The 25,167-nt window shown below is 40.8% G+C and overlaps 1 protein-coding gene across 1 annotated transcript; it reads right to left on the bottom strand.

Annotated features, from left to right (window-relative positions):
- Positions 1-91: 91 nt before the first annotated feature.
- Positions 92-21,897, bottom strand: LOC143933138 (uncharacterized). Its single transcript, XM_077456074.1, has 5 exons — positions 21,843-21,897; positions 17,912-18,037; positions 13,084-13,230; positions 10,577-10,726; positions 92-254 (listed from the first exon to the last, which is right to left on the bottom strand). The coding sequence occupies exons 1-5, from the start codon at positions 21,895-21,897 to the stop codon at positions 100-102; spliced, it is 633 nt and encodes a 210-aa protein (XP_077312200.1). The 3' UTR covers positions 92-99.
- Between the last annotated feature and the right edge of the window lie 3,270 nt (positions 21,898-25,167).

The raw sequence follows: 25,167 nt of genomic DNA, 5'->3' as shown, positions 1-25,167 counted from the left end.
TCAAGCAAAGCTTTATATCTATTACTCATAACTAATGCACTGCCGTACTAATTTTCATGCAAATTTGATTTGGATGTCTTGATCTGTGGCAATTCAGGATTATGGAAGCTTTATAGATGGAGGAGAAGCTGTAGGTAAATAGCACTTGCTTTCTAGTTGCTTCGTTATTTTCAGACCAATCAGCTCACTGTAGCCGTATTCGCAAAACAACTTAGAACTGCAACCTTGTGCCGAGAAGTTAACCTCGCCCCCACCTGTGAAAAGAAAAATGTCCACATATACAGGATTAAATACAAATACAAAACACTCTACTGCTTCAGTGATCACTCTGTTGTTGGACCTCACTTCACTACGTTAACCATTAATCTCATATATACAGGGCTAATGTATGAGATATCACATATATATAAAAATGCTAAATTTAACTAAAATCAAAGCACATGCAGAGAAAATCAATGTAAGACATAATCAACATATTTCTCTTGCAAGAAATCCGTCAACAAAAGTGTACCTTCTTGCCGAATGTAAAGGGAATTATTCCTGCGCCTAATCAGGAAGAAGTCTGATTGTTGTACCGCTGCACACACTGGGATGGGGTACTAGAACCCCAATAAAAGAAAAAAGGGGGCAGAGAAGTAGTGATGCGCAGTACTATAATGGAAAATCTAGTCGGAACAGGTTAATAGGTACACTAGGCTCTCAAATAATTAGGTAATAAATATAGTATCGTTCGTCCTAAAAGGTGCTATATAAGAACATACAAGCCAATATGTGTTTGCAGAATAGTGAGGACTCAGGAGCCCTCACAGCTATATCGTAATAGTATTTTGAGTAAAAATCATGTGAATGTTCAAAAAATTTCAATAGTTTAAAACATAATTCCCAATGCGATTTTATAAGGTTAGCGAAGTTGCATAAAGTGGCAGTGCTGGATATAAAGAAGGTCCGTGCAGGTAACTACTACATCATATAGTGATTTTAATAATATATATGAAACAGTCGACAAGATATATGGTGATTCCCAATGTGATTTGTTCAAACTGACAAAGTCGCATAAAAGTGCCAGTGCCAAACAGAAAATAGGTCTGTGAAAATATCTATTGCATCCAAATATGAAAATATAATGTACAAAAAACAGTCACTAAAATAAAACAATGGTGCAAATAATGGTTGACTTGTGACTGAAGAAATCGCATAAAGTGACAAATGCAAAAAAAGGGGGGGGGGGGGAATGAATATGTGCAAGTGTCCTATGTGGTAAAGAGTAGTATCAGTTAAATACTATCATCAAACACAACAGAATATTAAATCCAAAGCAGAAAAAAATATAGAAAAAAATTAATCTTGGTGTTGGGGGAAAGGAAAGAACCTTCTAAAAAATAAATATAATCCGAACATGAGAAGGGGGTGTGCACAATGTTTTCAAACTTAATAAATACAGAAAATTGAGCAATAATCTTTGTTAAAAATGTCCATTCAACTTGTGCGACACCCGATAGCGATTATCTCGAAAGTCGCATGTAACGAAGTAATCGCATACAGTGCTGGTGCTTTAAATATCTGTGCACTACAAAGTAACAGCTTAAGCGGTGGTGGTAATAGTGATGGTGAATGTATCCCACGTGGTCCTGTGTGATCGAAATATGGGTGTCCCCTTACCTTACGGCTGTAAGGTAACAGCGTATGATATATATGTCCTCAGGGTTCCTGGTGATCGTTATCCCTCGAGGTACTGTTCCTATGTCCCCGGGTCGTGGCGTCTCCTGCCGTCTCCTGCCTATTCTGCCGTACTGGACTCTATATTTTTCATCACATATATATATATATATTATATGATAGGTGGATGCACATTGTCACTTTATAAATTTGTTGTGATACATATAAGAGGTATATCACTCATGTTTATATATTTGTGATTTTTATTTAAAAAAAAATTGGACTTGAATTAATTTAAAATTTTTGATGATTACATTACAATTTTTTGCACAATTTAGTATTCATATATAATATGGTGTTTTGCACATTGTTGCATTTTTGCACTTTACTTGCTATTTATTTAGTAGACTAATATCATTCATTTCATTTTAATCTTTCACAATCCATACAGTATTGATTTTCACATGTACTGTAGATTGGACTTCATGGACTTTTGCTTTTTCCAACCTCACCTACTATGTAACTATATGATGCACTTTAGCTATTAGGGTTTTGATGGTACACTGTTTTTTTTTTTTAATTTATAGTATCTACACATTAAGTCATATATTTATAAGATTACATCTATGTTGTAGAATACTGTGAACCTACACTAAACTTGACTCTCATCTAACCCTTATTGACCTACACCAATATTGATAAAGCTGTGGTTCGGTCAGTTTAGTTGTCACATATATATATTTGGCGCTGTTCTAATCTTTTGTAATATCCAATAGGATCCCCCGGCACTTTGGCCAATCGGAAAACAGATCTCACAGACCTGCCTCCTTATTGGTGGGGAGGAACTTTAGTGTGCTAATAGTGAAAATGTATTTGCTATGGTCACACAATTGGGTGGGCAATGCTCTGTGCTTTGAGCTCACAGTTTTTGAAGCCTATTAGAACCTCCACCGCATTGGAATCCATGGCCCAGTGCCACTGATATGTAGATCAGGGGGGCCGGACGCATGTATAGAGGAGGTGGCGCCTGTACGCCCTCTATGGACTTGCCGTCACTATTACAGCCCCTATTTGCAGTGAACACTGGGTACTAAACATTAAAAAAGGATGTATCTGTTTCTTGCTTATACTACCATTGCAATAAAGGTTATGTAAACAGAGAGCTTCTCTTATTTGCACTCTCTTGGTCTGTTAAATTGACCATTAAAAGTGTTTTGTTATATCTGTTTGATAAGAGCAAAAAATGTGCATTCGATAACCCATGAACACTGGGTTCAGTCTTAACCCATTGGAAACTGTTACATGATAGCAGACTTCTGGATCAACTTCATCCAGGGAATTATCACACAAACCTGTCCATAACAAATGGGAAGGGATGCTATTGACATCATTGACTGAATATGGCCACTTGGTAATCAGGAATACACAGTACATATTGTTAGCATGTAACTGAGTGGTCTGGCCTGTTTTGTGGGAATGTTGATGCAACAGCATATGTACATACACTCACTGGCCACTCTATTAGGTACACCTTGCTAGTACCGAGTTGGACACCCTTTTGCCTTCAGAACTTCCTCAATTCCTTATAGCGTAAATTCAACAGAGATGTTGGTCCATATTGACATGACAACATCACACAGTTGCTGCAGATTTGTTGGCTGCACATCTATGATGCAAATCTCTCACATCCTATCACAAAGGTGCTCTATTGGATTGAGATCTGGTAAGTGTGAAGGCCATTGGAGTACAGTGACCTCATTGCCATGTTTAAGAAACCAGTGGTGAGATGATTGGAGCTTTGTGACATGGTGCATTGTCCTGCTGGAAGGAGCCATCAGAAGGTGAGTACACTGTAGTCATAAAGCGATGGACATGCTCGGCAACAATACTCAGCTAGGCCATAGCGTTTAAACAATGCTCAATTGGTACTAAGGGGCCCAAAGTATGCCAAGAACATATCCCCCTAACCATTACACCACCACCACCAGCCTGAACCATTGATACAAGGAAGGATGGATCCATGCTTTCATGTTGTTTACTCCAAATTATGACCCTACCATCTGAAAGTTGTAACTGAAATTGAGACTCATCAGACCAGGCAACGTTTTTCCAATCTTCTATGGTCCAATTTTGATGAGCCTGTACGAATTGTAGCCTCAGTTTCCTGTTCTTAGCTGACAGGAGTGGCACCTGGTGTGGTCTTCTGCTGCTGTAACCGCTGTATCTTCTTCAAGGTTTGATGTATTGTGCATTCAGAGATTGCTCATTCTCCTCAGACATCAACAAAGCATTTTCCTCCACACAACTGCTGCTCAATGGATATTGTCTTTTTCTCAGACCTGTAAACCCGAGAGATGGTTGTGTGTGAAAATCCCAGTAGAGCAGCAGTTTTTGAAATACTCAGACCAGCCCATCTGGCATCAACAACCATGCTACGTTCAAAGTCACTTAAACCCCCTTTCTTCAGCATTATGATGCTCGGTTTGAACTTCATTAATTCGTTTTCACCATTTCCAGATGACTAAATGCATTGAGTTGCTGCCATACGATTGGCTGATTTGCAATTTGTGTTACCAAGCAATTGAGCAGGTTTACCCAATAAAGTGGCTAGTGAGTGTATTCTTTTGTAAATTAGAATCAATCTATATAGTGTCTATAGAAATAAAAAAGAATGGTACAATCAACATACAAGTCATCTTATATAATAAGAAATAAAAAGCAAACTAGATCTTCAAAGAAAGACAATTATTCAAGCATACAGCTTGGCTTACCAGTAAGGGAGAAGGGGAGCAAGAATGCGCTCTCCCCACGTGAACCATATCAGGCTACATGCATTTAACATTGGGCCAATATCTTACAAGGGGGTGGGCCAAGCTCCCTCCTTGCAAAGGCACCTAAACCCAATACGGGAATTATTAAATATGGCCCATTATCAGGCCTTAGATGTGATGGCTGTAGTAGTTTTCTTTTTTAAATGACCTGCCAGTAATACATTTGCTGTCCTGGTGTGACAACACCTACTCATCATATTATATCAGTGGAGAAGAAGTGTTGTCCACCAAGTACAGGAAGTGTGTTAGGACTACAGAACTTCCCTCCTCATCACCATTACATAAGGAGGAGATGTATTTTAGTTCAAAGGGATAACTATTGTAGAATCCTCACTGTTGCTAGAGTAAGTAAACTTAGTTTGGCTCCCCTGTAGGCAGAGGAGCATGAGTTCATTTTGTTTAGGAGACTGGGCAGTGTTTCAAAGGCTGAGGCTCTGTTACCTCCCCCGGTCTTCTGGAACTCTCTGGATATTTCCAGAACATGGTGGGTGGAAGGCCAGAGGCTGCAGCCTAAATATTTATGGAGTTTCCACCAATGTTTGGGGAGACAGAGCCCAGAAGGTGGGGAGACAATCCATAAATTCTAAAAAGCCTGGCAGTCTAGGGGCAGTGTCCAGGGTTCAGACGACTCGAGGTGACCCCTGTGTTTGGGGCTCTGCCCCCAGGGCAAATGAAAGATGAGCAAGAGCAGATGAGGAGAGAGAGAAGAAAAAGCCTCGGAATACCACCCAGTTTTAGTCACAGCTAGGCTTAGCTGTAGACCCCAGGCAAAGCCAGTACAGCCTGTTCAGGAGAAAAGCCGGGACAGCAGCTATGCTGGATCCTGGGGAGCCTTCAAAAAGAGGACTGAGTGAGTACAAGCCAGCCATGCACCATAAGAAAAGAGAGGACAGTGAAGTGCAATACCTCACAAGTCTGGGACAAGGGGGAGGCTTAAGTGTGGAGCAAATCAGACAGGAGCCCCCATCATACCCCTATCTAGGGCATAGAGTAGCCAGGTACTGTGCAATACAACCAGGCACGGTCTCTTCCATGTACCCTTGTTTTTGGAACTATGTTGCTTTGTTATTGCTGCACTATAACTCTTATGCCCTGTACACATGGTCGGACTTTCCGATGGAAAATGTGCAATCGGATCTTGGTGGAAAATCCGATTGCTTGTGGGCTCCATCTGACTTTTTCCATTGGAATTTCCGACACACACAAAGTTTGAGAGCAGGATCTAAAATTTCCGACAACAAAATCCGACCGTTTAAATTCCGATCGTGTGTAGAAAATTCAGACGGACAAAGTGCCACACATGCTCAGAATAAATTATGAGACAAAAGCTATTGGCTACTGGCCCGTTTATAGTCCCGTCGTACGTGTTCTACGTCACCGCGTTCTGAACAATCGGATTTTCCGACAACTTTGTGCGACCGTGTGTATGCAAGACAAGTTTGGGCCAAAATCCATCTGAAAAAATCCAACGGATTTTGTAGTCAGAATGTCCGACTGTGTGTACAGGGCATTACTGTTGACGCTCAGTTCTACAGATTGGATTAAAGTAGCCAGAGACATTAGCAGGTCCTCATTTACTGTTTGGAGTTTGCAGTTCTTCATGTTCTGAGTACCTTAAACTCTACCCAAGTTCATCATTCTCAAAATATACAACCTAAACCAAAATCCGTAGACTGTTCTCTTGAGCCATTTGGAGAGCGTGGAAAATTCCTGTTTGGGTGCAGCGCTACATTAACAACAATTTAATTGATAAAAGTACAGTAAAGACAGAGAGCACAGAATGCTACGAGCCCTCAGAAATTATGGATGGGTCTACCAATATTTTTTGCACTTATTTACCAAATAGAACAAAAGTAACATATATAACAGATCAGAAGGGAGCAAATACGTTCATTGTTATGCAATAACATTTAACAAATAATAAAGTTAAAAAATAAAGAAATAAATAACCTTACAAGGTAGGAGATAAAAATAGAGCTGTGGTTTCTCAACTAATATGTAGCAATATGTGACAAATATCAAACCATAATGCTAATAATATAAAAAAACTGTTATGCCGCGTACACAGGACTAGACTTTTTGACAGCAAAGGTCCGATGGAACGAGTCCGTCGGACAATTCGATCATGTGGGCTCCATCGGACCTTTGCTTGCCAAAAATTCGGTAGACTTTAGAAATAGAACATGTTTCAAATTTTTCCACCGGAACTCCGCCGGACCGAGAAATCTGTTTGTGTGTATGCTAGTCCAGCGGACAAAAAACGACGCTAGGGCAGCTATTGGCTACTGGCTATGAATTTCCTTATTCTAGTCCGGTCGTACGTCATCACGTTCGAATCCGTCGGACTTTGGTATGATTGTGTGTGGCCAAGTCCGTTCATTCGAAAAAGTCAGTCAGAACTCCGCCGAAAGTCCGGAAAGACTCTCGGACCTAGTCCCTCAAAAAGTCTGGTCGTGTGTACGCGGCATTATACGAAATACCATACGTAGTATTGATAAACCACTTAATGCCCATATCATATAAGGAAGTAATGTCAAATCATATCATCAATCATATGAACTGGCATAAGCTAGAAAACATTCTTATCAGGCAGCATTTAATGGCATCACATGCTTTGAGATAGAAAAACAGTAGGTGTTAAAAATAGAGCTGCGCTCCCTCAAGTAATATGATTTTTTTTTCAGTATAGCCTAATATATTAATAAATAATATATAATATGAACGTACCATCATCCAAATTGATATATGAAAGATTGCAAAGGTGGAAATGTTGGGGCAGTTGCTAATGCTGACCAATACACATGAGCAGCAGTGACTCTCCAGGCTGGGCTGATGTGATGGGCGATTGGCTTTGCAGATTTGTTGCCACTTAGGGACTTATTGACTGGTTAGTCATCTGTGCCCTTATAATTACAGTGGCTCCTGCATTGTTTGGAGCTACCTTTGACTGTGCTCCCATCTAACTTTATCCTGCACCGCCCTACAGTACATCTAGCCCATGCAATCATTCTACTATGGCCAGTTTAACAGCCTTAGGTTGTCATTTACAATCCCCCTTGTCCTCCGCAGGGGAAATTATCAGGGTCTGTCGCCAGTTGGTTTCATCCAAGCAGACAACTCCTCCTGAAAAAGCGGTTTATGCCACGAAACCAGTAGAGGAAACAACTTATACTCCACTCCAACAGAAACTTTACGAGGGGACCCGTTAGTAGCTAGTTATCTGTGGTGTATTTTTTAATACTTTTGTATGCTTTATATGTGTTAACATTTGATTTTTCATCACAATTAATTTGTCATTGTATCAGTACTGAGAGTCTATTAATCTCTCAACTAATATTTAGCAATGAGTGACAAATATCAAACCATAATGCTAATAATGTAAAAAACAATTACAGGAAATACCATAAGTAGTATTGATACTGAAATACAGAAAGGTTTCTTCGCAGTAAGAGCTGTGAAAATGTGGACTAGACTCCCTCCAGAGGTGGTTCTGGCCAGCTCAGTCAATTGCTTTAGAAAAGGCCCGGATTCTTTCCTAAATGTACATAATATAACTGGGTACTGACATTTATAGGTAAAGTTGATCCAGGGAAAATCCGATTGCCTCTCAGGGGATCAGGAAGGATTTTTTTCCCCTGTTGTAGCAAATTGGATCATGCTTTGCTGGGTTTTTTTTGCCTTCGTCTGGATCAACTGTGGGTGAAGGTTTGTGTATAGGCAGTCCCCGAGTTACGAACAGGTTAGGGACTGCCTGTTTGTTCTGAAGCCGGATTTGTTCGTAATCTGGACGCGCATGTGCAGAACGGCGTTTCCGATGTTTTCCGCTGTTTTCCAATGTTTTCCGCTGTTTTCCGACATCGTTTTCTGATGTTTTCCGTTGTTTTCCTCTGTTTTCCGAAGTGCCCGGTGGCGCCGCCTGCTGTCCGTAAGTAGGAGTTGTCCGCAAGTTGGATGATCGTAACTCGAGGACTCCCTGTATATGGGATTGTATTCTTTTTTTTTTTGATTGAACTTGATGGACTTGTGTTTTTTTTTCAACTAACTATGTAACTATGTAACGAATGTTTGACTCAATACTTATTGGTATATGAGTCCACACTCTCTGGTAAGCGTGCCAATCCTATCATAAGGTGGTGGATCTCACAATGATAGGCGAAGTCAAAACCCATTTTGTGCCCTCAAATGGGTATTTTTTCTTCTACTTCAGTGATTTCATTTTCACAGTGGACTATTTTTATATGATTCACAATTGTTTAATTAAAATTTTTTGATCACTGCATGTTTTTTCATTCATTACTTATTGTTATTGATGGACATTATTATGTGATTTTGTTGCATTGCTACATCAGTCTTATTGACAGTTCTTTTATCCATTCACTTTATATTATTACATTGTACTGAGCGTTGCACTATTTATTTATTTGTTATATGTTTGCACTATACTGTATGTGTAGTGAGTGTTAGCTGCTAATTTTTTAGTCTCTGAACACTGTTCTTATACATTTTTACAACACCCGGGGGGGGTTAAAATGCCTTGGTTGCAGATGATTGGCCCAGTCAAGGTGACAGCTTCCCGGTGGGCTTCATCAGGGGGGAAGGATACGATCATCTATTTTGCCTATGTGCTGTGAAAGCTCATCTGGTTGGATTTGCCACCTGCTCACCATCCATGGAGGAAAAGGCTCTGGCTGGGTATTAGCCACTAGAGATTCAGCTAGTATAAGCAGGTAAGTGCGCCATTCATGTGGTGGTGGATAGACAATTCATTTTTTGAGGGTGTGATTTGCTATCATTACGAGGAGGATTCCCATTCAATGACTGCACCTTTGCTTGCACAGGTGATGTGATGCCATTGCATGTTACCTTATAAGAATTGTTTTTAGCTTATGCCGGTTCTTGTGGACTATTAAGATCGTCATATGATTTGACATTACTGGCCTATATGATATTACCCATATCATATAGGCCAGTAATGTCAAATCATATGATGATCTTAATAGTCCACAAGAAAAAATTCTTATCAGGTAGCATGTAATGGCATCACATCACCTGTGCAAGCAAAGGGGCAAATAGCCATTAAATTAAGTGGTTTATCAGTACTACTTATGGTTAGGGATGAGCCAAACACCCCCCCGGTTCGGTTCGCACCCGAACCTTCGAACGGACCAAAAATTCGTACGAACTTTAGAACCCTATTAAAGTCTATGGGACTCGAACTTTCAAAATCAAAAGTGCTAATTTTAAAGGCTAATATGCAAGATATGCAACAGACAACAGCAGCGATAAGGGGTATCTTCAGGTGTATACTGCGCTGGAGGTACACAACACCCACTGTAAATACTGCAGATGCCTGTATTAGAGAACACCAGCAATAAAGGGTAGATACAGGTGTATACTGTGCTGTGCTGGAGGCACACAACACCCACTAACTCCTGCAGATGCCTGTATTAGAGAACATCAGCAATAAAGGGTAGATACAGGTGTATACTGTGCTGGAGGCACACAACACCCACTTTAATTCCTGCAGATGCCTGAGAAAATAACGCACTGTCCCTGCCTATCTTGCTCTTTCCCTACATGCCGGAACACACTACACAAGGCTGCCGCGCTGGCGGCCTTATATAGTGTGGGGCATGTACTAAACCCCCTGAGCTATAATTGGCCACAGGCATCCTGCCTGTGGCCAATTATGGCTCTCCTCGCTTCCGGCGCTGTGATTGGCCAAGCATGCGGGGTCAGAGTGAATGCTTGGCCAATCATGAGCCAGCAATGCACTGCAATGGCGTAGTGCATTGTGGGCCATTCGTACCACGCAAATTTGGTGCGAACGGTCCACAAAGTTCTGAATTCGCCGAACGGTCAATGTTCGAGTCGAACACCGAGCTCATCCCTACTTCCTATAACTGTTTTTTATATATTATTAGCATTATGGTTTGATATTTGTCACTCATTACTACATATTAGTTGAGAGAGCGCAGCTCTATTTTTACCACCTACTGTTTTTCTGTAAATATCTCACAGCAGAGTTGCTGCTTTTTCTAGGCATTATTAGTTTACAGCACAGTTATATTTTCTTTATATAAACTTACAAGGAAGCTTCATAGCTCCTCTGAACCGTATACACTTATCATCTTCTCCTAAACAAATTGTCGAACCTATTGCAGTACAGCCTTCTGTGGTATTAAACGCATAGCAAAATGGACATAAAATGCCTTTGGCTTGAGTAGGAATGTCTGGTACTAAAAAAAAAGAGGAATAAAATATCTTTATAAACAGATATGATGAACAAGGTATCTAAAAATAATTAACAAAGTAATAGAACCTTATACAGTATGTGGATTTGCAGGTTATGAGAATAAAGTAATCTGATCCGATAACAGCAGAATTATCTATTTATTTATTTTGCTGTTTGCTGTCAGTAATTGCATTTTACCTTAAAGCGGGGTTCCATCCTAAAGTGGAACTTCTGCTCATCGGAACACTCCCCCCCTCTGGTGTCACAATTGGCACCTTTCAGGGCGGAGGGTGGTGCAGATACCTGCCTAAGACAGGTATTGCCACCCACTTCCGGGCATAGACTCCCACGGGAGTCTATGCCGTTTCCTGTCCCGCCGCGACACACACGGGTCCCAGAGACAGCGTGGACAATTCCTATTGCTCTGCGCGACTCACGCATGCGCAGTAGGGAACCAGGAAGTGAAGTCGCAACGCTTCACTTTCTGATTCCCTCACCTAGAATGGCGGCGGCAGCTGCCGAGAGCCGAGCTATCGATCGGCCTTGGCTGCCGACATCGCTGGACCCTGAGACAGGTGAGTGTCCGTTTATTAAAAGTCAGCAGCTGTAGTATTTATAGCTGCTGGCTTTGAATAATTTTTTTTCAGTGTTTTTCATCCCTCTTTAAAGACTCGTACACACGATCGGATTGTTGGCCAACAAAACCGTGGAATTTTGTCCAAAGGGCGTTGGCCCAAACTTGTCTTGCATACACACGGCCAAACAATTGTTGGCCAACAATTCCGAACGTAGTGACATGTTGTTTTTCAGCTCTTTAGCGCTACCCTCTGGGGCTCATTCTGCTAATTTTGTGTTAGTGAGTGTTGATTCGCATTTTCATTTCACACTTTTCAGTTAGTTTCTGAACGGCCGTTCATCAGCCAGACATGTTGCGGAATCGGAGGAAATAATGTATTATTTATTATTGGCCTTGGAGTTATTGCTTTGACATATTTCTTTTTTTGGTTCAATAATGATTTATTTTGTATATTTTCTATATTTTTGGATGCATAGAATGCACTTTTTGGTTAAGTTCTATTGGCAGATAGCATGTTTTATTTTATTTGTTTTCTTTTTTTAATGCACAATAAAAAAATTGTGGAAAATAATACTTGGCTATGTGTTTTACTTCAAATGACAGTTTGGGAGTAGGCAGTTATATAAAAAAAAATACAATGTAAAATTAACAAGGGACACCAACATAGTTGTATCTTTGAGCTTAAAAACTACGGGATAATGATGTTGTGGTAACTTGCCCAAATAAATAAAAAAAAAGGATAATATTATTCTTGATATCACTAGGAAAAAAAAGCCTTTGAAAATGTTTTTGCAATAACTTCATCAGTATCACCAGCAAAGCAGCTTCATTATCATCCCATTAAATAAGAAAAGAATTGTGCGCTGTGTTTGGAGATTTCATAATTTGCCATGTCACCAATGCTAATTCTCCATTACGAACGCTAGTTTACAAGACCGACCGCTTCCGGCTTTCTATTGTGGGCATTGGGCAAAGTGGAGGAGGCAGCACTATTGTGCTTCCTTCTCTGAGCTGGCTGCTTAGCTGTCAGCTAATTGCCAGCTCCTATCTTTCCACAGTTACTCAGCTGTTGATGATATCCTGCTCGTCAGTCCTGCCTACTTAAGCCATCCAGTCCAGAGGATCTCTGCCTTCACCTTGGTCAACATCACAGAAACTATCTCCTGCGATCCTGTTCAAGACTTGCTTTGCTGACATCCCTTCTGGCTCCAGATCCTGCTTGCTGTTCTACTACATTGATCCCTGACTATCCGTTCCGGTTACTGAACTTTGGCTGTGTTTTGATTACGTTTGTTCTTTTTACTTTTATTACTACCCTGTTTCCCCTAAAATAAGACCTAGTGTGATTGTCGGTGATAGCTGCAATAAAAGCCCTACCCCCCAAATAAGCCCTAGTTAAAGTCCTTGTAGGTCTTCTTTTCAGGGTAGGGCTTATTTTTGAGGAAACAGAGTAGGGCTTATTTGGGTGGTAGGGCTTATATTGCAGCCAACACCGACAATCACGCTTATTTTAGGGGAAACAGGGGAAACAAGTGTAATTTAAGTTCTGTCTCAGCCTGATTACATGGTTTCTGGCAGCTATGTTGCCAACAGGAAGATTCATTATCTCTATATATCTTGATAATCACTGTCAACAGGACTCAAAGTAAGATGGTTTTCCTAAATTTAGAGTTGTCTCCAGAACAGGAAATGAGTGGAAATCTTACTGTAGGTTTTCTTTTCCCTGTCTATTGTACAGACAAGAAATTATACATGTATATATATTTAGACTTTTTGTTGCTTACTTTGAAAGAAGCCGGAATTACACTGTGGTCCTTTACAACATTGGTGAGAAACTTTTGCCAAAACATCCAGACCTACATTTCCCCAAAAAGTTCTGTTGCAAGGCAAGTTCAGTGAGCATCGCTTAGAAATGGAACGGCATGTTTGGCCTGTCAAAAATTAAAATAAAAAGAAATAATGAGAGGCAAATAAAAAAATCCCGACAATTTATTTGGATTTTAAAGTCCAGATGAGCAATATGTGTTTATTACTGTATACCAGGGGTCTTCAAACTTCCTGAACAAAGGGCCAGTTTACTGTCCTTCAGACTTTAAAGGAGTAAAAGCAGAAGGTTTTTTATCTTAATGCATTTTATGCATTAGGATAAAAAACTTTTTATGTGTAGCAGCCCCCCCCCCCAGCACCCCCCAATTACCTACCTGAGCCCCATCTCTCTCCATCGATGCCCACGATCCCCTCAGCCATCCAGAACACTCCTCCTGATTGACTAGACAGGGCAGCGGCACCATTGGCTCCCAACAGCTGTTGTCAATCAAAGTCAGTCTGCTAATCAGGGGAGGGGGCGGGGTCAGGTTGGGATGAATTCACGGAGCTCTGAATGGATACACGGAGCTCTGACTTGGCTCGGGTGCCCCCTGTAGCAAGCTGCTGGCAGTGATCGCTGTCATGTGAGGTGTAGCCCCTCCCCCCACAGTTAGAATCACTCCTTAGGACACACTTAACCCCTTCATCGTCCCCTAGTGGTTATCCCATTCACTGCCAGTGTCAATCAATGGATTTTTATAGCACTGATCGCTGTATAAATGACAATGGTCCCAAAACAGTGTCAAAGGTGTCCGATGTGTCTGCATTAATGTCGCAGTCCTGACAAAAATTGTAGATGACCACCATTACTAATAAAAAAAAAAATTATAAAAATGATATAATTCTATCCCCTATATTGTAGATGCTATACATTTTGCACAAACCAATCAATATACGCTTATTGCGATTTTTTTTTTTTTACCAAAAATATGTAGAAGAATACATATCGGCCTGAACTGAGGAAAAAAATTGCATTTTTTATATATTTTTGAGGGATATTTATTATAGCAAAAAGTAAAAAATATTGCTTTTTTTTTCAAAATTGTCCTTTTTTTTGTTTATAGATTATAATAGATAGATAGTTTATATATAAAAAAATAAAAATCTCAGAGGCGTCAATTTTGTTTGGGTACACCATCGCACGACCGCTCAATTGTCAGTTAAAGCGACACAGTGCCGGATTGCAAAAAGTGCTCTGGTCAGGAAGGGGGTAAATCCTTCCTGGGCTGAAGTGGTTAAATGCTGCAGTGAGGCTTACAGGGTGGTTGGTTTACTAAAACTTAAGAGTGCAAAATCTGGTGCAGCTCTGCATGGTGACCAATCAGCTTCCAGAAAAATTGGAAGCAAAAGTAACCCATTGCAACCTTAAATACATCCCTAAATATATTGTAACAAGGTATGGGGAAGGAAAATGGGACTTTAAATGAAGCAAGACATTGTAGTTAGTAAAATTATATATGAAGATATGAGAATTGTTTTGGATAAATGTATTTTGTTTAAGGGCCGGTTCACACAGCGAGCCGCGGCGAGGCGTCTCCGACTTACCTCGCCGCGACTTGCGGGGAGCTCAGCGGCGACTTGCAGAGGACTTCTGCATAGAAGTCAATGCAAGTCGCCCCCGAAGTCGCCCCGAAGTAGTACAGGAACCTTTTTTCTGAGTCGGAGCGACTCGAGTCGCTCCTCTCAGAACGGTTCCATAGTACTGAATGGGGGCGACTTGCGGGAGCGAGGCGAGGCGAGCCGTGTCGCCTCGCCTCGCGTCGCAGTGTGAACCGGCCCTTAGTGTCATAATCCCCTAGGTGTGTACCAGGATATTTATAGGCATAATAAAATAGATATATAGATACATCATAATATAAATAATTTATATTTATTAATAATATAAATCATTATTTATATATATATATATATATATATATATATATATATATATATATATATATATATCATAATATATATAGATTTATATCATAATATAAATCATAATATAAATAAATAATTTTAACATAATCATAAGAAGAATATTAACATGATAATTGTAATAGTAGACTTCATTCAAACAATCAATCAATGTACATAATTAATGCAATAGATACAATTAAATATATAAATAAAATTACAGATCATAGGTGCAAAAATCACATAATAAATATATAAACAGTAGATAATGATGATATTGAAATTCATGATTGAAATAAACTTATAAAGGCACCCTTAGTTGTATTCCCAACGCGTTTCATGGCTGACTGCCAATCATCAGGGGTAAGATGCACATGTATACTGGAAAATCAAATAAATAAATAACTATTAATAGACAAAGGCCTTGAATGAGAGAGAAATGTCAAATACACCCCCTTTCCTAAAGATACTTACGGAAAAGTCCACAAGTAGGGGTCAGCTCCAGTAAGGGAATGCCATGGTCCCACATCAGCTTCCAGGCTCAATTGTCAAAGTTTAATCGAACAAGCTGAAGTTAGAAGCTGATTGGCTACTATTCACAGCTGCACCAGATTTTCCACTCTCTCGTTTTAGTAAATTAACCCCAATATCCTGTGCTGGCAGCACTAGAAGGGTCAGATTGCTATTACACAATGATCTGACCTCCCCACAAGAATATGTAACCCCAACATTTTATATCTCATATGTGCCTGCTGTATCTTGTACTTATATGAAAATGTATCCTGTTCTCTTTGTATTGCTTCCTTTGTGTGATATCCCTGGTGGACACTGACCGCTCTAAACTTGATAACACACTGTTGTCAGTTATCTAGCTGTGCTGGGAACTCAATACTTGTCAATACTTCAGATAACAAAGTCATATATCATTATTGTCAAACAAACAAGGATTTCTTACTGTGATATAGTCTTAAATGTTTAGTTTAAATGAGTTTAAAAATCGTATGTTGTCCATGAAGTAAAATGTGACAAAACTAAAAGAAATAAAAAATAAAAAAATGTTTCTACTTTGATTCGTATTAGTTTAAAAATTAATACTGTAGATACAAAGTATACCTTTTTATTATTCCTATTTAAAATGGCACTAAAATTATGATTCTGGTACAAAGCATTGCAAAAATATTTCCAAATAAATGTCAACTTATTTTATTTTAAATTTGACCTTTTTTTAATGTGACACAAAAAAATAAACAAAATAAATAAAAACAAAAATAAAAAAAGTTTCAAAAAGTTACAAAAGTAGAAATAATAACAAGAAGGGGCATAATCGTTAAGAGCCCTTTCACACTGTGCTACCTAGGGCGTCAGCGGTAAACAGCGCCCATTTACCGTTGTTTTAGCAGCGCTATTCGGCTGCTAGCAGGGCGGTTTTAACCCTCCATTAGTGGCCGAAAAGCAGCATTGCCCCATTGATTTCCATGGGGAGGAGCGATGGCGGAGCAGTGAGTTCATCACTCCAAAGAAGCTGCTGGCAGGACTTTTTCTGACGCCCTGCCAGCGCACCGCTCCAGTGTGAAAGCCCTCAGGCTTTCACACTGGAGTGAATGGAGTAGCTGTTTTAGGCAGGTTTGCAGGTGCTCTTTTTAATGCTATAGCGCCTGCAAAACGCCCCCAGTGTGAAAGGGATCTAAGGGGTGATGACGATTGGCTACTGGCTATTGAACTTCGTTGTTTAGTCCCGTTTACGTCATCATGTTCAAAACAAACGGACTTTCGAACGGACTTAGTCTGGTCGTGTGTGGCCAAGTCCGTTTCATTCAGAAAGTCCGTTGGACCTCTGCCGAAAGTCCGTCAGGAAGACCATCAGACCTAGTCTGTCGGAAAGTCTGGTCGGGTGTACACGGCATTAGTGGCACTGGTCCCCAAAAAGTGTCACTTAGTGTCCGATTTGTCCGCTGCAATATCGCAGTCCCACTATAAGCCGCTGATCACTTCCATTACTAGTATATAAAAAAAAATTCCATAACTCTATCCCATAGTTTGTAGATGCTATAACTTTTGCACAAACCATTCAATATTTGGATTTTTTTACCAAAAATATGTAGCAAAATACATATTGGTCTAAATTCATGAAAAAAATCATGAAGGGTCTGGTATGGATATTTAGGGGGACCACCACATCAATTTTTTTTTTAATTTGACATGGGGTTCCCCTTAATATCCATACCAGACCTGAAGGGCCTGGTAATTGAATTTAGGGGAACCCCCACACTTTTTTTAATTTTTTTTTAATCAATGAATGAATTGTCAGCTAATACAGAGAACACTCATTGAGTGTTCTCTGTATTACGGGAGCTGACAATGGAAAGGGATTTTAAAAGACTTTTTTTCCTTGTGAAATGACACTTTGTGCAGGGACAGTTCTAAGCAGGGGAAACATGCGCCCCTTCACAGGCATACTATAGACACCCCCCAGGTATGACATTTAAAGGAATATTACACTTTTATTGTCTCACTTTAATCATTATTAAAATCACTGCTCCTGAAAAAACGTCAGTTTTTTAAACTTTTGTTTGCATTTATCCATGTCCCCTGGGGCAGGACCCGGGTCCCCAAACACTTTTTAGGACAGTAACTTGCATATTAGCCTTTAAAATTAGCACTTTAGATTTTGAACATTCGAGTCCCATAGACTTTAATAGGGTTCTAAAGTTCACACGAAGTTTAGGTCTGTTCGCAGGCTCTGGTGCGAACCGAACAGGGGGGTGTTCAGCTCATCCTTAAAGGTCAATGTTTGTAGGCTGCAAAGTTTGGGTAAAATTTAACAGAGAATGCTTATTTTATACTCACCGAGGCTTACAAATTCTTCAGAGATGGTCATGCACTCGCTGCCTTCTGGGCATTCCTCTTCTTTATGTTCGCAGGTCTCAGAATTGATGGCATCACAAGTATAACACATGTTCTTGTCAGCTAGAACTACATCAAATATATAAAGGGTTAATATTGTTAGTTGGTATTGTGTATATACGTGTATACTAATTGTTACATGAATAAATTAGACCAGGGGTAGGCAACCTTTCGAGCACAGTGTTGCGAAAAATGTTTTCAAAGAAGTTGAGCATGCCGATTTTATAGCAAAAAAATTTCAACTTCACACTCTCAATCATGAAAATGTTTTTTTTATAAAGTAAATGCTGAAAACGACTTTAATAGTAAGAAATTAACATCCTGCACTCTCATGCTTCAGATCAGCACCACTTCATGCACATTCACACCTCAGATCACTGCCCCCCCCAGCAAATTTGTTTCACCACTCTACCCGCCTGCACATCTGCCCCACCACTGTAACACCCTGCACATCTGCCCCACCCTTGCTCATCTTTCCCACCACAACTCCCTTCTCATCTGTCCCAGCACTGACCCCCCCCTCGCTCATCTGTCCCACCATTGTAACCCCAAGCTCTTCTGTCCCGCTACTGAATCATCTTCTCATCTGTCCTAACACTGAACCCATCTGCTCATCTGCCCCACCACTGTACCTCCTTCACATCTGTCTCTCCTCTGTACCCCCTTGCTCTCCTGCCCCACCACTGTACCCCCTGTACATCTGCCCCACCTCTGTACCCCCTGCTCTTCTGCCCAGCCACTCTAACCCCCTGCTCATCTGTCCCACCAATACACCTCCTTTCACATCTGCCCTGCTGCTCTACCCCCCTGCTTTTCTGTCCCACCAATACAGCTCCTTTCACATCTGCCCTACTGCTCTGCTTTTCTGTCCCACCACTGAACCCCCTTCTCATCTGCTCCACCACTGTGCCCTACTGCACTTCTGTCCCACCTCTGAACCCCTCCTGCTCATTTTCCCCACCGCTGTATCCTCTTCTCATCTATGATATGTGCGATATGCAGAGTGGTGAAAGGAAGCAGAGATAAGACACATCTTCCTGTCCTGGCACACTCATCCTGGTGATCCAACTCTTGCATCCAGCCCATGTGCTTGTATGTGATGTATGTGGTGTATGTGATCTATGTGATGTCACATACCAGCATTTGGAATGGATGTGCATTGATGAGCTCAGGTCAGGGGAATTTTCTGAAAGCAGTGGGCCTGTGTGCAGGATCATAAGTTGGGCTCCTACAGCTGAGAAAAAGTGGTTGGGTGTGATTTTCATTGCTCTGAATACTGGCTGTAGTTTAGAGGGATACAGAGTGCCGGGGTTCAGTAGTAAGTTACGCAAAGGTTCAGGAATAATTTCAACAAATTTCCCAGAAGCTCAACAGTAATTCCACAAACTGTCACCTGATTGTGGTTTTCTCAATCACTGTGAAATCCCTTCTTTCTGAGATTGGTAGTGGCAACCAAGTGAGTCATCTTCCTCCAGATGGTGGACGGGGCTATCAGGACTGTGATTGGCTTTAGCAGTGGGCAATCACAGTACTCCTCCTCCTGGAAACAGGGACCACCTCCCCCCCCCCCCCCCCCCCCCCAGCAGAACTGCACCCAATCTTCTCCCCATCACAAAAGCTGACGATCACAGCTACAGCAAAGTTTGAGAACCAAACAATGTTTCCCATCTTTTACAATGCGTGGGGGCACGGAGCCCTCTCTGCAGTGCAGGTGCAGTGTGGGGAACTCTGAAATTGGAATGTATTAGTATCTCACTGACACTTCCCTGCACTGCTCTGCTGATGGGGAGGGAGTCGAGTGACGGAAAGAGAGGCTTTGTGTGCCGCTTGCGGCACCAGTGCTGGGGGTTGCCTACCCCTAAATTAGACCAATAGAGAAAAATCTACTGCTTTCAATGAACTTGAACTGCAGGCGAAAAAAAGAAGAAAACAAATAAACTTAAAAAGAAAAGACTTGAATAGCCCATTTAGGCTCGGTTCACACTGCAGCGACGTGGAAACCCTGCAAATCCACTGTGGGTTCCCCCATCGCATGTCCCCCCGTGGCAGTTAACACTGCCGATACAAACTGTTGGGAGTGTCAATTGAAAGTTAATGATACCCCCAAATCAGTTTTCATATCGCACTGCAAACTGCAAATTCGGACAGGAATAATGTGCATAAAAAAAAAGCATTGAAATCTATGCGTCAGGCACCCTGCATGTAGATTAGAGGTCAGATGCATGGATTGGGGGGTGGCTCCCCTGTGCCCCTAATGGACAGGCCATCACTGAAACGACACATCTTAAAGGATAAGTCCACCCTGACACTAAAATGGCTACATCTATAGACATCCACAATCTAACACTAACCTATCTAGCCCTGTAAAGAAGAACTAAGTATACATACCTTTTTTGAAGCCAATTCAACCAGATCCCACACTGAGCTGTCAGCTGCAGCTTCGCTGTGGAGACGGGTGCAGAGGACACAGCCGACAATGGAAGCCCCATAGTAAGTCTATGGGCGACGTCACTTCCCATTCATTTCACAGCTGTTGTCAGCTGTGTCCTCTGCAGAGCTTCCACCGCTGGAGACCAGACCGAATCAGCTTCAAAAAAGGTATGTATACTTGTATATATAAGTATTTTTTGTGGCTCTTTCTGTAAACATTTTTTTTATTGGCAGCAATCAACAAATAATAAAATTTAGTCAGTTGAGAGTAATAAAAGAAAATTACAAATTACAAGAGTATATTGATAGCGAAATACAGAGAAAAATTTAATTGTTTTGGAGATCAAGAATTACATAGGATTACGCAAACAACTATACATTGATTAATTCCGGGTAGTACTAGTCCCTTAGAGGCAAGGGTCTACTGTAATAGTGAATAAGAGATAAGAGCATTACTTCGTGGGATGAGGATGAGGGAACAGATAGATGTGTTATACCAATTGACTGTGTCACCAACGGTATAGATTGGGTAAAGGAATAAGTAAGAGAGAGGGGGAGAGACAGATGAAGAAGTAAGAGAGGGAAGCCAAGAGCTGCCAGTAGAGGGGGTGTCGCATGGGCCTTGTCATATTTAGTTATAAACCTTGGGGGTCAAGGAGTGTTAAAGTTCATGGAGGTGTTTGTCAAAATCCGTGGGCAGAAAATGTTCTATCCAGGGTGGCCATATTTTGAGGTGGTGGGTGATTCTGTCTAAGATTGTGGCTTCAATTTTGCTATGTATCATGGCTTGGGTGCCTCTATTTTTGGCTTCAACTATATTCAGTGTTGGGGTTTTCCAAGCCCTAGCTATCATTTGTTTGGCTGCTGTAGTAAGGTGGAGGAGGAGGTGGAGCTGGCCTCTGTTACAGTCGATTGTAACGTGATTCAACAATGCAAGATCTGGGTCAGGGTCTAAAGGGACTTGGAGCAAAGTAGAGGCCATATGAAAGGTAGAAGTCCAAAAATGCTGCACGACTGGGCATGACCCCCATATATGAACATGTGTGCCTCTTTCTCTATTTTGTGTTTTTTTTATGTCGTTACTTCCTGAATGAGGTCCTGAGGAGGACCTTATCTGGAGAGATCTAATTGCAGTCACAAAAAGGGCTCTGTTGTTTGAATAACCTTGTCATGAGTTATTTAAGGTAACAGCATATGAATTATAAATGATAGTTTTGAAAATATTATATTGTTTAAATAAAACTGTATTCATCACCCCAAAAAATGGGGTTTTGACCCATTAGGCTGATCCAATGAGACCAAACCTTCTGAGTCACTGTCCTGAAACCCTAAGCAGAAGCTGTGGATCAAAAATATGAAAAGAACTGAACTCAAATCATGCTAAATACATACAGTAATGATAAATGCATGTTCTAAATATATGCTTTTAAAAGAGAATACTTACTGAATGGCAGCATGTAGAAATAAAGAAGGAAGACACTGAAAATAACTGACTTCATTTTTCGTTTGGTTTCAGGTGCTCAGTGATGTTGTACTTTGGATACTTCTAAAATAGTTGATGTCCCCCTTAGCTTCTGTTATTTATACAATGTTTTATGGCTTTGGGATATTGTTACAGCACAGTAAATAATTTCAATACACAATCCTATGTGTATGAATAAATATTGGTAATTAGCCAGTTTCCTGCACAATACACTCAATGCAAAGGTTGCATTGACAATAAATGTGTATCTAGTTCAACAGTGATATTTTCAGATTTAGCTAACAAAATATTTCATTTAAAAACAAATGCCCCCTATTTATTTGATAAGACCTAATGCTGTAAGGGTGCTTTTTTGAATGAGGATAGAGATAATCACTTAGCCCAGGGATAGACAACCACGACACTCCAGCTGTGTTGAAACTACGAGTACCATGATGCCTTTGCCTCTAAGCCCTTGTACACATGGTCGGAGATTCCGACAACCAAATCCATTGGAGTAATTACAATGGATTAATTCCGGAAGAGGTCCGGAAGTGATGTTGCATACACACGGTCGGACTAAGTTGTCGGAAAATCCGATTGTACATAACGTGATGACGTTATTTCGTTAGGACGGGACTACATTCAGGCTAGTAGCCAATAGTCGGAGTAGGCTACACATGATCGGAGTATGTCCGATCTGAGAATTTTGTCTGAAAATGTTACCGGCAAGTTGGAAAAATTGGTCCGCCGGATATTCCGAAGGAAACAGTCCAATGGAGACCACACACAGTCGGAATATCCGACAAAATGGTCCGATAGGACACATTCCGAAGGAATCTCCAACCGTGTGTAAAAGGACTAGGAGTCATGCCTGTGATTGTCAGGGTCTTGCAATGTCTCCTGGGACTTGTAGTTTCAAGACAGCTGGAGGGCTGAGTTTGCCTTCCCGTGACGTAGCCTATGTAGACCATACAAACTGGATCCAAAACCTAGTTTAGTGCCACAAATTGGGTCCTATCATAGAGTGAAGGACATATGCATCATTCTGTAGATCAAGTTCCTTGTTTGCAAAAAGAAGAAATTTAAATGAAGCACAAACACTAATTCTCGACCCTAGATTAAAAACTTAGGGAATATTTAAAGCATTGTGTTGGTTGTACTATACCAAGTTTCTCATACGGCCTTTTAGAATATAGCTTTTAAATGCTGGCTTTAAGATAAAAATAACAACCAAGATAAAAGAAGAAGTATTACTACATATTTTTTAAAATACTTATTAAATCCTCTAGGGATTCATGTTTTATATACTGTAAAACCTTGGATTTCAAGAATAATTTGTTTCGTAAAAACGTGCTTGTAATCCAAAGCACTTGTATATCAAAGCAAATTTCCCCATAACAAATAATGGAAATTCAGATGAAGGTACAGCATTTAGCAACTCACATGGTTGATGATTAAAACAGGCACATCTAAGTATGCAGGCATCCGATGTATAGCTGTCGAAATAGACCATCATCTACACCGCCATCAAAGTCATCCCTTTCACGCTGGGCTACCCCAGCGCTTCAAGCCTCACTTTCGGATCGCTCTACTGCAGGGTAGTCTTCCTGGTCAGGATTTCAGACTGACACCGGTGAGAGCTGGTGGTGCGGGGGATGGTCTATGTGTACAGCTTTACCCTGGATGCCTGGAAACCTTAGATGTGCCTGTTTTAATCACCAACCATGACACTTGCTAAATATTGTACCTTCATTGACCACTTCAATACTGGGCACTTTTACCCCCTTCCTTCCCAGACCAATTTTCAGCTTTCCACGCTCTTGCACTTTGAATGACAATGCCACACTAACTGTACCCAAATAAAATTTTTATAATTTTATTCACACATATAGATACTTCTTTCGGTGGTATTTATTCTCCACTTTTTATTTTTTATTTTATGAAATATAAGCAGAAAAAAAGAGCAAACATTAAAAAAAAAACATTTTCTACTTTCTGTTTTAAAAGAAATCCAATAAAATCGAATTTCGTCATAAATTTAGGCCAGAATGTATTCTGCTACATGTCTTTGGTAAAAAAAACAAATCTTGATACGTGTATAATAATTGGTTTGTTTGATCATGGACAGATATGCGCAGATGATCACGGACAGATGTGTGCAGATGAACACTGGCACAGATAATTTTACTGGGACATATGTGGGACAGGTGTTTTTACTGTGTGGGGGACACTGTGTGACACTGTTTTGGGGACACTGTGTGACACTACTTTGGGGACACAAGCTCGTGATCAGTGTGTAAAAATCTATAAAAAACAGCTCATACACACTGATCACCGGCCGGCTGCAGAGATCCGCTCTCCTAGGGATGGTTTGAGCACACCCAAGGTAGTCCACCATCACTACATTCTGCACTTCCAGGAAAGTGTTGTTACCATCTTCTAGAAGAAGCAAAAACCTCTATTTTCTTTGCACGGTGCAAGTTTTTGGTATACAGTATTTACTGTTGGATATATTGGCATGTGCATATTTCATCCACTATCACAAATTGTTGCAGAAATCTTTCTGGATTTGATTTAAACAGTAAAACATGTCCTGTGGGCTGTGACATGTTGTGTCTCATCACCTTTTGCCTTGGTGTTGGGAGCTTTGCGATCCACACTTCTTACGATACTATATGAGGAGGCATACTCCCCTAGCATTGCCATGATGTCTTAATGAAGGTCTTTTAGTTCCAATAAGCCCTTGTACACACGGTCGGAGAATCCGTCGGAATGTGTCCTATCGGACCGCGTTGTCGGATAATCCGACTGTGTGTGGTATGCATCGGACTGATTCCATCGGAATATCCGTCGGACCCAATTTTCCAACATGTTGGAAATATTTTCCGACCAACTGGTTCGATCGGACATACTCCGATCATGTCTAGAGAATTTTGATCGGACCAAGTGCCATGCATGCTCAGATCAAATTCCTATATCAAAGCTATTGGCTACTAGTCCCATCGTAACGAAATTACGTCATCACGTTCTGAATGATCGGATTTTTCGACAACTTAGTCCGACCGTGTGTATGCAACAGTTTCGGACAAGATCCGACAGGCAAAATCCGACGGACAAAATCCGACGGATTTGGTTGGCAGAATGTCCGACCGTGTGTACAGGGGCTTAGACATGTGCGATTAGTTTCGTACGAATCTCAAATTCATCCGAATTTCCCTAAATTCGTATGTTCGGGAGGATCCAAAATACAAATTGCCATGCGTCCGAATTTTGTAGGAAATACGAACTTTCGGATAGGAAATTC

This window comes from Lithobates pipiens, unplaced genomic scaffold (genome assembly GCF_037356315.1).
Source record: "Lithobates pipiens isolate NorthernLeopardFrog02 unplaced genomic scaffold, aLitPip1_a1.2 Scaffold_27, whole genome shotgun sequence".
Classification (NCBI taxonomy): Eukaryota; Metazoa; Chordata; class Amphibia; order Anura; family Ranidae; genus Lithobates; species Lithobates pipiens.
The sequence above is the reverse complement of the archived record's forward strand: the minus strand, read 5'-3'. Positions and strand labels throughout refer to the sequence as shown.